Below are 15,644 nucleotides of genomic sequence, written 5' to 3'. Positions count from 1 at the left end.
CTGATGGTCTGGTTTGCTTTTGTAGGTCATATAGAGACATCAGAATTAATTTTAGTCTGTTTCATAACCAGATAAAAACTCCTCACAGGAGCTTTAAGATGAACTTAAGTTTCTGAGGACAGTGAGTTTCTATTTGTTATAAATACTGTAACACAGGTAGACTTGTGTTCAAAAATAGATGTATTTTAAGACCACTGTATCATCATTTGACAAAGTTTAGCTGGTTGTTTTATGTTTCTTCAAAAACATTGAACAATATGCCCTAAAAAGGCAAAAACACCTTCAGTTTCTGAAGGTTTAGGCTTATTTGTTGCTTTAAAGTTCTGACATGAGATGATTGTTTGTTTTGTGGATTAACTTTCATTAACACTGCACCCTCCTTTAAGAGCTTTGATGTAGTTTTGTGTCTTGTTTCTTCTAACACTGGTGTAAACTCCCGTGTGTTGTCCCGATAAATGAATGAATAAAGTTCCAACAGCTCGGCTGTGTGAGGAGGAAAATTGGATGTGGGCTTTCGGGCCCCTGAAGAAAAAACTGGTGGAACAGCAGTGGGAACGAGTGAACAGTCTAATCAGCTGACTGCAGTGCATTCATTCAGAGTGTAACCTTTACCAACGCTGAGTGGAGGCTGCTCGTACTCACTTTGCTGCTCTGCACCGGTCTCAGTCGATGAGGGAGCTTTACAATCCTCTTCAGCCGCTCCATGAGTTGCTGCGTAAGCAAGAAGATCCGACTGTGATTCAGTGACCTGTTTCACCTCATTCACACATTACGGACAGCCTCCATTTAAACACCACTTCTGTCTGCTAATAGACTTACCTATGATGTATATACAGCAGATATAATGTGCTGTACATTATTACATATATGCATCCTTTAATTCATCTTTTAATTTCACTTACCGTCCTGCACCTTCGCTCTTACCCACAAATATTGTGTAATGCTGAACTGTAACTCAATATTATGGTAGCTTAAAATTCTCTATTATTATAATAATAACACACAGTTACTAGTTTGTGTGTCTGCACTCACGTAACCCATGTCCAAAAACTCAAACTTGTTGGCCGAGCTGAGGAAGGCCGAGCAGGTGACGAGATGAACCTGAAACATCAGAGGTCAAAAGGTTAGGTGTTAAAAGTCCCAAATAGAGATAATAAAATTGATAAGTTATCACAGATTAAATTAAATCAATAAATTAATTTAAAGTGAAAGTATCCGACCTAACTGTATCACCTAACCATTGCTTCAGTTTAAGACTTTGTGTTCATTAGAAATAAACAGGAGGCACTCAGGATAAATAGGCCTGCAGTAATTTATATATTAACACTTTCTGTAGCTCTCCTCTCTTGCCTTATTGCAGCAGCAGTGTTGGTTTATACGGTAATAACTTTTATATTTTCATCAGCGCTTCTCATTTAAACAGTCTGACTGAAGCAGACAGCCGATGATCGCTCCTTGTAGCAACAGAGTCGGTCTGCGGCCTGCAAGGCCATTCAAGTCACGCCCCCTTCTTTCTTAAAGGTGTACGGCCCTCTGAGGGCATTTTATGAAACACAGAATTTACATAAAGAATGAAGAGTTTAACTAATTATCACCCAGCTCTTCCCTGAATGCCCTCGCCAACTGAACCAGGTTAAAGGAGCTGAATCCCTCCTTCAGTTTGAAAATAACTTTAAACTCCTCTGGCTGGTTCCCTTCCGTCCTCATCATCTTTGAATTTCCCCGCTGCTTCCTCCCTTCGTCTGACTCCTGCAACAAATTGCTTGTCTTTTTTCCCCACACTGCTTTATCAACTCCCTCCACCTCCATCATCAGTCTCCATGGTAGGTCCGACGAAATGTGTTTTATTAATTAACAGTCAGAAACGGCCGAACTTAAAGCAAACTCAGCGTGCTCTCAATCCTCCTGCCTTCCCGCTTTGACATCTTGTGTGGTTAAGTGTTTTGATCAGCTTCAAAGAAGGGGCGATGCTTGTAACGTGGGCGTGTCTTGTAGCAGGAGGCGTAACTTGAATGGTCTTGCAGGCCGCAGACAACCCCATCTCCCTTTTAGGGCGGAAGAAGCGTAAAATGATGCGTAAAACGCCCCTTCTTCTGTGAACAGAGCCAGAAGCAGAAAGCCTGAGTTTACAGAGAAAGTTGACAACCACCTGAACGTGATACCTGTCGTCTCTAACTGGAGCTTGAGGCTTTGTTGAGCCAGCTTACTTAGAGAAAGCCTGGGGATGTAGAAGTTGCTTCGTAGTATACCCAGTGTGCCTGAGGAGAGCCCAGTGGCTCCCCTTCCTCGACAGTTAACTTTTCACCCTTAAAGAGCACCTGGAGTTCACCACGCTGCCACCAAGCTGCCACCATGAGCACCCAGTATCCCTCTTTTTCTTAGCTTAACATCAGTGACATTTCCCTGCAGATGGAGTACTTTTACTATGATACTTGAGGTATATTTTGCTGATTAAACTTTTTCAGTGTGATTTTGAATTCAGTACTTTTACCTCAGTAAAAGATCCGAGAACTTCTTAGAAGTATCAATAATGTCTGTAGCCAGAAATACGTCAACAGCTGTGCTTTTGTGACTGATTGCTGTTATTTATTTCCAGGACTTTGTTGTACTCTACCTGCAGGGTTGGCAGGAGGGCAGTGAGGTGTGAGAGCTGCTCCTTCAGTGCTTTCTCCTTCTCCTCATGTTGACTGCAAAAACACACACACACACACAGACATGTAACGCTACACTCTCCTCGCCTGCTCCGAAACACTCAGAGGATTCAGCTCAGGAGGCGCAACCACAAACGACATACTCCATATTTCCAGAGGCTAATCTATCTGTCTTCTCCCCGTGAAACAAACACACACGGCCGGACACACAAAGACCGACATAAATAGACTTTAACACCCTTCCGGGAACACAGCCACTGGACGGCTTCCAGGCAACGAGAGAGACAGAGGGAGAGATGGAGGACAGTGGGCACAAAAAAATCTCATTAAAGATCCCCGCAGAGTGCAACACGATACACTCGCTCGCTCACACGCACGGACTGCTTCTCGCTCAATCACGCACACGTACACACGGAGACGGATCTCACTCGGATTTTTACATTTGGAAATCTTCCTGTTTGGAAAAAGGGCGTTTTCTGGTGCGCAGATAAAGTTGTTTTTTGTCTGGTTATATTCAGATATCGTATATTTCACTAATGAGACATTAATCTCAGGTGAAATTGAATTGATATGCAATAATTTGATCTTAAAGACTAATTAGTTGCAAACACTAGATGACATTAAATCAAACTTTATTGATCGCTGTGGGGATGTTTTAGGATTTTTAATTATTTTGGTGGCTTGTGAGGAAATTCTAAACAAATGGATTTCATTATCTTTTGCAAATTTCAGCTACTCGATAATAAATTAAAACTTCAGCTCTCAAGAAAAAGAAAACAAGCCTTGAAATGGAAGAAAATATGACTAAAATGGAGCTTAATTATCTGCCAACGGAACAAGAAAACTTCAATTTGCCAAGATTTACTACAAGAATCCACAGATGACCTATGGCCGCACTAAAAACACGATGAATTATCTTTCCATTATGTAGGAAAATGAGCTTCAATGTAGGAAGTTGTAGCACCACTGTCTTGAAATAAGGCTACAGCTGTGTCTCAATTCAGGGGCTGCATCCTTTGAAGGACGCGGTCTCTGGAGGATGAGTCAACCGCAGGCCGCGTAGGCCGCTAAGGCCGAACTGAAATGAGACGCTCTGATCTACGGAGGATTTCCTGTTTGCGTCAGCAGCTGTTTCCCGCCCTTAAACCTTTATTATCAGCTCCTCGATCACACTTCAAATCCAGAGGTGATCGTGCATTTGAAGTTGCAGCCCCTTAAACTCTGGAACAGTCTAACTTTAGGTCTGCCAAATCGGTGGTCAGCTTTAAACGGCTGCTAAAAACTCTTTAGGTTAGCGTTTGCATGAATTGTGCATTTTGCTTGTATGTGTGTATGAATGTTTGCTCATATGCTTGTTTATTTGCTATACAAATAAACAAGTATTATTATTACCCTGGCATCACATACCGCCACTACTGTCGCACTGCAGCAAGCAGCTAGCTGGCTAACTAGCTAACATAACTAACGTCACTTAACCTGTTATTTTACACATAATTTGTTTCAAGTCGCCTTTCCTTTTTTTAACATTCGTATCGTCAGCTATTCGATTAAAACCAGAAACATTTACATTTAAAGTGTAATCCTCGGCTGTTTAAGAGTCCGCCATCTCGTTTGAATTGGCGCACAATGAATCTTGGGATACGTCGGACCATGAAGGATGCACCTTATGGATCGCGAAAAAGGAGGACATTAGTCGGCCGCATCTAAAGGAGCCTTCGAAATTGGACAGCCTTCGACGCAACGCAGAAATGCCATCGGCTTTTAGATACGTCCGAAGGATGCAGCCCCTGAATTGGGACACAACTTAGATGTTTCGTGCTCTCTGGATCGGCTAAAAAAACCCAGATATTTAAGAATTATTTTGCATATTTTGCTCTAATAACTTATCTTTACTTTAATTACTTCATTATTAGAAATGAGATTTGCTTAAAGAATTTCAGGTAAAATGACACACGGTGTGTTTTGCAGTGTAACGTTGTGGCAGGCTGCTCTCAGGACTGTGTTGAAAAAGGCTTTGTTGACTGCTGCAACAGTTGCTAATTTAGCCTACTGTAGGCTAAATAGCAGGTGCTCTGGTTTAATTCAGAGTGGTTTAAATCTGCAGACTGCGTCCAGCTTTCCTGCAGCAGCTGCAGTAGTTCATACTTTGGGCTTCAGATAGACGTACATACTTTATATTTGTGCTTTACAGTTGGCAGCATGTTCATTGATTAGATTCAGGCACGAGCTGCATCCACTCGCTCTGTAATCCTCCTGAAGTGGTTTTATACAGCGCTGTGGTTTGTTGAAATGAAAATCACCCAAGAAAATGTGTTTGGTGAGGAGGGGGATTATTCCAGAGCAAACAGGGTGCTGCTGTTAAACACCCCGAGTACAATACAGCATGATGGAACAACTGCAAAGTGTCCTGGTGACAGCTGGATAAAAGCTTTCAATTTGGTAAATATGACAACAAAAGAGCCTTTTCATAAGAGACGTGTGAATGTTTATACGTGTTTCATTTTACCTCTGAGCAGCTTTGAGCAGGATCTTCTTCCTCTCTGCGAGCCGCTCCTGTCGGATGAGAACAGAGAGAACAGACTCTTTTATTCCTCGCACTGCTGTGAAAATGGCCTTGAGCTCTATGATACCTAATGAATTTTCAAGATTGCGGAGAGAAAAGAGATGTAAATTCCACAGTGTGACGTCCGCTCCACCGCTGCTTCAGTGTGCCGAGAAAATACAGTCTTAAAGTCTCACAATCAGGTTAACGGAGACATCCAGTGGCCGAGCAGTGCAAGTGGTGTCAGCTGGAATAACTCACTTCAGATGGATGTAAGAGTTTGTAAAAGACTGGATGTATTTTAAATTGATTCTTCTGACAGTTACTTTACTGCCTTTTCTGGACCTCACATTTTTACTCACTCTGTTTAAACAAACCTGATCATTTAGTTTACAAAGGGTCGGATAAGTCAGATACGAATGCTGCTGCTAATGCACATCACATTCAGGTGCAATGTTACTGGAAATCAGCATTCATGAAAGACAAACACCTGCTCTCTGACTCCAAACAGCACGTTTATTTACAGCAGCTGTGAGGAACTTTCATTCTGTGTGGATTTTGGCTAATGTGGACTAATTTGAACATATATTCTCTTTGCCGCTGCGGTCCTGACCACATCCTTAGTATTCTCTAAAGACTAATCTATTCCTGCTTCCTTTTAACATGCTGCTCACAATGAAACTCCATCCCGGGCCGGGTCACGCTGACTGCAGGCTAAGCAAGTTGACCCAGACGTCCCTCTCTCCAGCAACTTTTTCCCAGCTTCTCCTGGGGGATCCCGAGGCGTTCCCAGGCCAGGTGGGATATATAATCCCTCCAGCGAGCTCTGGGACCGCTCCGGGGTCTCCTCCAAGTTGGACGTGCCCGGGAAACCTCCACAGGGAGGCCTCTGGGAGGCATCCTGATCAGGTGCCCTAACCACCTCAACTGGCTCCGTTTGATGCGAAGGAGTAGCGGCTCTACTCTGAGCTCCCTCCGAAAGAAATACTCTTGGTTTCATCAAGCAATAACTTTGGGGTCTAATTCAAGCAGCTTTGACGCTTTTCTGTAAGCGTATCAGGGTCAAACACTTCACTAAAGCTGCTTTCCCACGGGTCAAAAAACCCGCTAACACTCGGCTTTTTTGTTTAGTGGGAAAGGCTACAATCGGCTTTCAGACGCAGGTCAAATGACTCTGCAGGAGACCCGGTTAATTATCGCTTTGGCTGCGATTGGCATTGATGGGAACACAAAACCCCGGTTGACACACTAATCTCTGCCCCCTTTTTGGCGCGATGCGATGATGTGCAATGAAGTTCCGGCCACTGTGACAGAAGAACAACAGACAACGGCGAATTTGTTCTTTGTTTCGTGCAAGCTGCATCAACACTGGCAAGACAGCGAGGTGAGAGAGCTTCTTCTGAGCTGAGGGGAAGAAGAAATAAAGCGACAGGGCGACTACTGTTTACTAACCCTGTCTCCGGCGCGTTTGTGACGTCAGACGGTGACGCAGCAGAAAAGAGACCGACAGGAGTATACTTCACTGGCAATGGGAAAAGAGACATTTATTAGCGGGTCTTCCCGGGTCTGAAAAACCTGCGTCAATGCGTGGTGGGAAAGGAGTATAAGGCAGAGTCCAGACACCCTGCGGAGGAATCTCATTTCGGCTGCTTGTATCTGCGACCTCATTCTTTGGTAAATGGAAAGCTTTGATGGTCCGGTACACCTGCATTATGCTGATGCTGCACTATGAAACTGTCGGTGGAAATATAACCATAGGCCTGCATCTAGTCTGCACCTGGGTCCTCTATGTGTTTTACCTGAAACATGTCATTTATCTTTATACACCTCAAACAGTCTGAATCAGATTTGATTATGGTACGCTTGTATATTTATACGTACTTTGGTTGTAGCTTTATTTGTTCTTTATTCTACCTTAAGTGTTAATTTGTGGTTTGGAGTCGTTAATTTGTGGTTTGGAGTCCACATTAGGATCATTATATAACCTGCAAGCTGTTGAACAGAGTACAGATTGCACTCTCCTCTTCCTCCACATTCAGACACACTTCTCCAATCATCGCTCTCAGCAGAACGATCGCCTCGCGAGCCGAAGTCTGCAGCTCCTTCACCACCTACAGATGGAGGAGGAGGAGGAGGTTCACTATCAATGAGTGTCACGCATGATGCAGCATTGTCTCACGTTTTCAAGGACGGGGTCTGAAATGTAAAGACTCTCGTGCATGCTTTTATGATCTTCCTCTGTCTTTTCTGTCACTGCTCTCTGGAACAACCCTGACTCTTCCACGCTCTTTGAAATCCTTCCTTTAAACATATTTTTAGTTTGAAGTGAGCTTTCTCTTGATTTTACTGATAGTTGTTTTTTCTTAATGTTTTTGACCCTTTCTCATTTTGCTCAATGTTCTATAACTTTATTTTGAAAAGCCATATTAGTTTCCTGTGGTTTTCTATCTATATAATGACCTTTATCTGAGCTTTAATAACAGCTTTAAGCAGAAACACACAAGCATGGATGAGGCTGTACAAATCAACAAATGTCTGATCATTACAAAGAAAATTGTAGAGGAATTTTCCTTAAACTACGGAAGCCCAAAGCTGACATGCATCCACACATTTTATTTACTCCATTTTCCGATGAGATCTCGACTTATTTATCTCGTAATCTCAAGATATCTGGGCTGGTTTTCTCGTGATAACGGGATAATTTTCTGTTGATCTAGAAAACAGAACAACAGGCTAGTCACTGTGATATTACAGAGCAGGACATGCTGCCATCGCCCACACTAATGAGGTAAGTTTAATGTTTCTATGTTTGTCTTGTGCTTTTGCAGCTCCTGAGTTTTTCTAGTTTATTCCTAGTTCATAATTTAACTTCTGTTTGGTTTTGAGGCAATGCACCCAAAGCAGTGCTATTCACTCAGGTAATTGTGCAACACTAACATGAGCAGTAAAATGTTTGTATTTGATTCAAAAGTGCTCCAAATATTGAGTAAAACAGCCCTCTTTTATACGCTTCTACATGAAATTGCACTGTGAGTGCCTGAATTATTCATGATGTTACATGTGGTGATAAACAGACTGGACTCTCTCACCAGCGCAGCCTGGTCCAACATCTCACAGCCCTGCACGTAGGCTGTCTCAATGTCAATGCAGTGAGTCCGACTCTCCCTGAGGTAAACAAACAGCACAGAGTTTATTGTGCAGAAGTGAAGAGACGGAACTTCGGACATTAAGATGATTCACTCACACTTGAGTGTCTCTGAAGCACTTGATGCAAAGCATGGACTTCTTTTCTTTAGAGAACAGGATGTGGGGCTCGTCATGGAGAGCTGTGGAGACAGAGACACCTTTAAGGTTTCACACTACAAACATGGTGGATGGTAAAGGTTTAATATAGAGCACAGGAGTGACTACACATCCCATGAGCAGCATGTTTCTACACTTGTTGATCTATTGTTTTCTAGAGTACATTACAGGTGTCACTCACAGCACTTCCTGTGTTTGGCTTTGGTGCGTTTGGCCAGAGACACGATCTCATGGTGGGAAAACATCCTGGCTTTGTGGGTCAACTCCCTGCAGGTACTGCACAGAGGCTGACTGCAGGTGTTACAGTAGTACATCACTCCAGTGTCCTACATAAAGAAAGAGAGAATCAAAAATGTAAAAAGTGTTAATCTTTACAAAGTAGAAGCTACACAAAGAATTACTTTAAGACAAAAAAATTGTCTTGAGGCCACAATTGCCATTTTCAAAATGTGGACTCTGACGCCCCCTAACGGTTTAATCGCAAATTACATCGTTTAAACAGGATTTGAACATTAAGATATGAAAACGAACAGCACTATGTTTACCATGGCTATTTAACTTCTTTACAAACAAAAAAAATACAAATAAAATGGTTAAGAGTCAAATGCAAACTGTTACCAACAGTGTTAAGCAAGTGTTTTGTGAATAACAAGCTGGATTCGATCGCTGTTTAACATGTTGTTTCTCTTTTAAATTCTCGTAAATTAACATAAAAAGACTCATGTGCTTTCTGCTGTACTGATGTTTGGTTTCACATGATTTTTGAGACTTTCATTAAGTAATTTTTTTTTCAATTCCTTGTGTGTCAACAAAACTTTCTAGGTAAGCTTTTGTATAACCTAAATGTACTTCTGTTTCTTTTTCTTTTCCAAGCCCTTGATGTAATGGTGTTTCTTTAAATGCAGGCAAGTCTCTGAATGTTTTAATCAGCATTAATCTGTCCCTCTCACCTTTTTGTTACTTTCCTTGTCACAGTTGGCACACTGCACCGTCTCCTCAGCATCTGCGTTGTTGTCGACCAGAAACTTCAGCAGGCGGTCCTCTGGTGGGAGAGCGCCATTCCCTTTAACTATGGACGGGTAACTGCGGCAAAGATGGATATTAAGATAGACAGAGATATATTCAGAGATCATGACACTTAACACAAAATTAGTTTTACTGGTAGACATCTGCTATTCTCCAAGTTGAGATATGTCAGGAATAATCAAACTAGTTTGATATGATAAAAAAAATAATAATTATGCAAATCAGGGTATTCATATATGTCTTTAAACATGTCTAGAAGACTAATGCATCTATTAATAGATCCTGTCACCCTCTGCAAGTGTGGACAGTCAAAATAGATTGCAGCATCCATTCAAAAAATAAATACATAATTTCAAGTTCAGTTTAAACAATATTAAATATATAAAGTAATGTAAAAACAACAAGGCAACCAGGGATCTAACATTTGAGAAGCAAATAAGCCTACATTTTTTTAACATACATTTTTACACATGCAATTTAAAGAAAAAACACGAGCCAAATCAATTACAACAAAGCACATTGACACTGAAGCATTCCCTGCACAAGTGGACAAATATACAAGCCTAACATGTGAAACATTTCCAGCTTTAAAAAGGCTTGTCCGTGTGTAATACCATGGAAAATCAAATCTCTACATAAATAAGCTCCTATAGAATAAAGCAAAAAAAGAAAATACATTTTCCAGTGCAGATATATTGCGGTGAAGATACGAGTAATAGTTTGAAAACAGTTTAAACCTGCGTGATTGCAATAGGGTCTCTGTGATTGTCTCCAGTTGTAGTACTTTAAAAAACAGAAGGGGGCAGCAGTGACGTCCAAGAGTCCGCCACCGTAGAAGAAGAAATGCGGAAGAGGATGTAAAACATTCCCAAACCTGACTCAAACGTGTTCTGTGTGTGAGGGCGTTGTGCTATCTGGAAAGTTCCAGCACCTTACATCAGTGAGTAAGAGGCCAGGTGCTTGTTAAGGACGCCGTTAAAATGTCTGTTATCTCCGAGGAAAATGTCCGAGGCGGGAGCGTTTTCAAGGATATTGGTGGCGACGACGGAGACTGGGAGCCTACTGAGATCGAGAGCCTGTGTATGAACTGCCACCTGAACGGTATGACACGTTTACTGCTCACCAAAATCCCTTTCTTTAAGGAAGTCATCGTGAGCTCGTTCAGCTGCGCTCACTGCGGCTGGTCGAACACTGAAATCCAGTCCGCAGGCCGGATCCAGGAACAGGGTATTTGTTACACACTGAAAGTCAAAACAAAACAGGACTTGAACCGGGAGGTTGTAAAAGCAGACAGTGCGACCACCAAGATCCCTGAGCTGGATTTTGAAATCCCTCCCTACACCCAGAAAGGTGCACTCTCTACAATTGAGGGACTTTTAGACCGAGCTGTTGCAGGACTGGAGCAGGACCAACCTGTGAGGCGAGCAACTGACCCTGATGTGGCCGAGAAAATAGACGAATTCATCCAGAAGCTCCAAAAATTAAAAGAGGTGGAAAATGAATTTACTCTGGTTATTGAAGATCCATCCGGGAACAGTTTTGTGGAGAATCCAGTGGCACCTCAAAAGGATGAGGCTCTCACTGTGACCCGGTTCAAGAGGTCAGCGCAGCAGGACGTGCAGTTGGGAATAAGGGCTGATGATGAGTTGGACGGAGAGCCAGCTGGAAACGACCTGGACACCATGAGAAACGAGGTTCTGGTCTTTGACACCAACTGCCCAGAATGCAACGCTCCAGCCTCAACTAACATGAAGCTGGTTCAGATCCCTCACTTCAAGGAGGTCATCATCATGGCGACTAACTGTGACAGCTGTGGCCACCGGACCAACGAGGTCAAATCAGGGGGAGCTACAGAGGATCTGGGCACCAAAATCACCCTGAACATCACTGACCCCTCAGACATGACCCGAGACGTGCTCAAGTCGGAGACTTGCTCCATCCTCATCCCGGAGCTGGACTTTGAGCTAGGGATGGCTGCTCTTGGCGGGAAGTTCACCACCCTGGAGGGGCTCCTGAAGGATGTCAAAGATCTGATCGTCTCCAAAAACCCCTTCATCTGCGGGGACAGCGGCCCCACAGACCGCATGCAGAAGCTGATGGAGTTCGGGGAGAAGTTAGAAAAGATCATGACCGGAGAGGTGAATGTCCACTTTGTCCTGGACGACCCGGCGGGGAACAGCTACCTGCAGAACGTGTACGCACCAGATCCAGATCCTGAGATCACCGTGGAGAAGTACACCCGCACGTTTGAGCAGAACGAAGACCTCGGTCTGAACGACATGAAGACCGAAGGATACCAGGAGGAGGAGAAATGAACCGCAAAGGACTAAAATAAGTTGATAATGTCTGGTAAAAATCCCAGTGTAATTCTTTATGGCTTCATATTTTCTCCCATTTTCACACATTCTAAGTTAAACATTGGGTGTTTGGTTGTTTCCATCTTTCTATTAATAAGTGAGGAATTCTAAGTTGTCTAAATGTAAAACAAAAAAAGCACTTGAGTAACTTCTGTACATGCTGTTATTAAAGAGGTTCTTTAACTGATTATTGCATTCTTGTAACATTCCAGAAGATGGCGCTCTTGCCACTAAATAGAATTGTTTTTTTTCTCTGAGAGGAACTTGGTGACAAAAAATAATTTTATTCACCTGTAAGCATGACATAAGCTAAATAAAGTGTTATCTAAATGCAACCTTTAGCTTTGTTTTGGATCGTATGCAAGATTCAAATACTATTTTCTTTTATCTAATGTGCAGGATTCTTACGACAAAAATCCAGGTTTCATACTGTACTCTGAACTAAGACTGATTGATTAGAATTCTTTTAAAGTCTGGGTGCATTTGGCAGACAGTTCTTACAGGGACATCTCAGTATAACTATATATAAGGTCTGCAACTAGTGATCATTATCTTAATTCATTGTTTTAACCCTTTGTTGTCTTCATATAGTGAAAAATAGTGCGCAGTATCAAGTCCCAGAGCTCAAAGTGGCATCCGCAGAATCCTGCTTTTGCACAACAAAACATCTAAAACGGAAAGTAAACAATAGAATATCAAATAAAAAGATTTTTTAAATCCACATTAGGTTTGAAAAACTCAGTTTAACAGAAACAATTGTGAAATCAAATCAACTAAAATGTAATCAACAAAAACTGAACTAGTCCTGATTTTGAAGACACCATTCTACTAGCCCAAATAGTTTTTAAAAAAAAAAAAGCGCAATAGCCCTTTAATCTCATGTTATTGGTACTGCATTGGCAGACACAGTGACCAGTTTCTGTCACATTACACGTAACGTGGTTTGCCTCATTTTAATTCAGTTGCAGTGACACAAACGTTCCTCGCCTGTGTGGCGACTGTACTTGCTTTATCTGGTTTTCATAGCAACAGGGAGGCATTGTGTTCTACTAATAGCAGAGTAGTGAATTCCTAGATTACATGGTGCTTGAGTGAGCAGCTGTTAGCCGTCTGCTGCTGCAGCTGATGGAAATAGTAGCTGCCGGGCAGCAGGCCGCTGTAACCAGAGCACAGCAGCTCTGTGCCCACTGCATTGTTTTCTTAGAAAACCAATAATTACCCCGGTCTTTCCCCTCTTATTTCTCAGTACCTGGTGCTGTGAATAACAGTTTTTAGTATTAAGTAGACTCATACAACTGAGAATACATATTTGCACACATGGGTTAGTATCAAATGGATGTGAGGCAGTAAATGAAGTTTCCTGAGGTTCAGCCAGTTACTACATTTTATACTTTATAATTAAATCACCACAATTAGCTTATAAAGTGTCAACATGTGCAGAGAATCAGAGTCATTGTGAAGCATACCTTAGCATTTACTATTTTTCAAGAAGTTAATATGCAGCTCTGCAGAGACCACTCCAAATGTTCCTTAAATCAGCATCTCTCTCTACATGTCATGGTCAGCCCACTCCAGAGCCGAACCTCATTAAAATCCTCCTGAATGTGATCAAGAGGACGATGGACGGTCACAAGCCATCGAACAAAGAGTGGCCTCACACTACAGCACTGTGACAGACTGGTGGAGAGCATGCGCCAAGATGCATGAATGCTGTTATTAAAAACCAGGTTATTCCACCAAATATTGACCTCTGAACTCTGGAGTTAAAACATTAAAACATGAGTATTGTGTTGTCTAAACATGAACATGAACTTGTTTTCTTTGCATTATTCAAGCTCTGAAAAACAACTGTTTTGATCTTTTGGTTTTCTTAACCCGTCGTCATTTTCTGCAAATAAAAGACCTCAATGAGAATATTTGATTTGGACGTAGGAGAAATGTTGTTTACGATCAAACAAACATTTCATTTTACACAAACACAAACCTATAAATAGAAGAACCGGAGAAAAACATATCTTTGCAGTGGTCTCTTAATTATTTCCAGAGCTTTAGTTTTGACAGAGCACAGTTAGAACACAGGAGGACGGTTTAAGTAAGCAGTTTTTTAGTGTGACTAACAATCATTTTAAATTTCAGACTCTGACCACCATGCAGTGCTTATAAAATAAAGTTGTATACCTCACTGACTCTCAAAGGGCCACTTATTTATTTTGTCTGGTACTTCTTAGACCTTTTTTAACTGTAAACACTGGGTCACTGGTACCTCACAGTATCAATAGAAGATATCATATAACCTGGGCTCTGAATATTCTAAATTTCTTTTATAAAAATATTATGAATATAAGAAAAAACAACCTGCTGTGCTGTCATGCTACCTGAATTTATTTCCTTGCAAACCCAGTGTTTTGACAGGTAACATTGGTGCTACAGTGTAGTGTTTACTTTTGGTGCCACGTCTCTGATTGCCCTTTGATTGTCATTTCTTCTTTTCAATATGTATTTTTTATTGTGCAATTGTGCCCACACTGCAAACCAATGCCATGTTTTCATAATAAAGTCAAGCAAACTGATCCACATGCAAGAAGAATGAACAACATTCTGTGGTCAGGTTGCAGTTGCTGCAGCAGAACGAACTGTAATCACCCTGCAGTAGAGCTCCTTTTTAATACATCTCTGTGTGCTTTGATGGTGGTGGTGACTTTAACACTGCAGACCTGAAGGTGACTGTTAAACACGTGTCATTCCTTAATAGGGGATGAAATGGATTGGTATCATGTGACTGCTTTTGATTGCCCTAAGCTGCTGGCACTGGCGGCAAATACCAGTATGCTTTGTTTGCTGTGTGACTGGTCTTAGAGGAACTCAGAGCCACAGGGATGACCCCGCAGCTGCTCCAGCCACTCAGTCCTGCCCTGCCCAGACCAGGCCAGCCACAGGTCACTGAGCAGCACCCAACAAGCACAACAGAGAGACTTGATGCGCTCTGAAACCAATGCGATTCTCCTCAAATCTGCTGCATGGACCAAACCGGTCTACTAATCAACTTAAGTGGAACGAATCCCTTTGAGCAATGCGGCCCAAAACCGGGGCCTGTGGGAAGACTTTGCTTTGCACACAAAACGTGTGACCGTCCATGGGGATCCACGGAGCAAAATGATATTTTACAGTAGTAAACATAACAGCTCAATCATGCTGGAGAAGTTTGAGATCACATGCTCATTACATAGCATTACTAAAACAGTCCGTGACCTTTGGTCTCCATATTTTCTGTTTGTTCTGGGATTTACTGCTTAGTATCAAAGGTTTGAAAACAAGTCTGAAATATCCTTAACAGTCACCAAAAAAACTGTGTTCAGCATCCATTTCTAGTTCAGAAACTTGATTTGAACACAAATAATTTTGAGGGATCTATTTCTGATATATTACTCAAATTATTTCCCTAGAAAGTTAAAGACAGTTCTGAAGTATAGGAAAACAACAACAACAAATAAGTAAATTGTCTGGTGTTGAGGAATCCACAGGGACGTTGACATATGAGCAGCGAAACAAAGAACAAGTACATTGTCTAAAAGAAAAATTAAAAAAATATTTCTTCAGTACGAATGAGAAAGTTTTAAAATTTAGCGAATGAGTACAACTTGTAATACAGCTATAAGCCTGGAACTGAGAATGACAAATAACATATTGTGCATAGAATAAGTAATCCAGAGTAAATCCACTGAATTACAGGCAAGTTTCTTTGCTAAACTTATTTACAAGTCAAAT

At 41.8% G+C, this 15,644-nt stretch overlaps 2 protein-coding genes across 2 annotated transcripts in view; one reads left to right on the top strand and one right to left on the bottom strand.

The window, feature by feature from the left end:
- The window catches only part of rnf207a (ring finger protein 207a), a 29,818-nt gene that overhangs the window by 12,445 nt on the left and 1,729 nt on the right, over positions 1 to 15,644 (bottom strand). Inside the window, exons 3-11 of the mRNA XM_069678559.1 lie at positions 9,447 to 9,579; positions 8,678 to 8,822; positions 8,438 to 8,519; positions 8,283 to 8,358; positions 7,179 to 7,304; positions 5,158 to 5,204; positions 2,615 to 2,687; positions 1,033 to 1,101; positions 643 to 711 (exon numbers count right to left, since the gene is read on the bottom strand). Of these exons, the coding sequence (XP_069534660.1) occupies positions 643 to 711; positions 1,033 to 1,101; positions 2,615 to 2,687; positions 5,158 to 5,204; positions 7,179 to 7,304; positions 8,283 to 8,358; positions 8,438 to 8,519; positions 8,678 to 8,822; positions 9,447 to 9,579 (820 nt within the window). The remainder of the gene's footprint in view (positions 1 to 642; positions 712 to 1,032; positions 1,102 to 2,614; positions 2,688 to 5,157; positions 5,205 to 7,178; positions 7,305 to 8,282; positions 8,359 to 8,437; positions 8,520 to 8,677; positions 8,823 to 9,446; positions 9,580 to 15,644) is intronic.
- zpr1 (ZPR1 zinc finger) lies at positions 10,349 to 12,067 on the top strand. Its single transcript, XM_069678560.1, has one exon. The coding sequence runs from the start codon at positions 10,503 to 10,505 to the stop codon at positions 11,835 to 11,837; it is 1,335 nt and encodes a 444-aa protein (XP_069534661.1). The 5' UTR covers positions 10,349 to 10,502; the 3' UTR covers positions 11,838 to 12,067.

This window comes from Semicossyphus pulcher, unplaced genomic scaffold (genome assembly GCF_022749685.1).
Source record: "Semicossyphus pulcher isolate SPU_LCO1_2020_fin unplaced genomic scaffold, fSemPul1.0.p SCAF_3, whole genome shotgun sequence".
Taxonomy (NCBI): Eukaryota; Metazoa; Chordata; class Actinopteri; order Labriformes; family Labridae; genus Semicossyphus; species Semicossyphus pulcher.
Note: the sequence above shows the minus strand (reverse complement) of the source record. Positions and strands in the feature narration are given on the sequence as shown.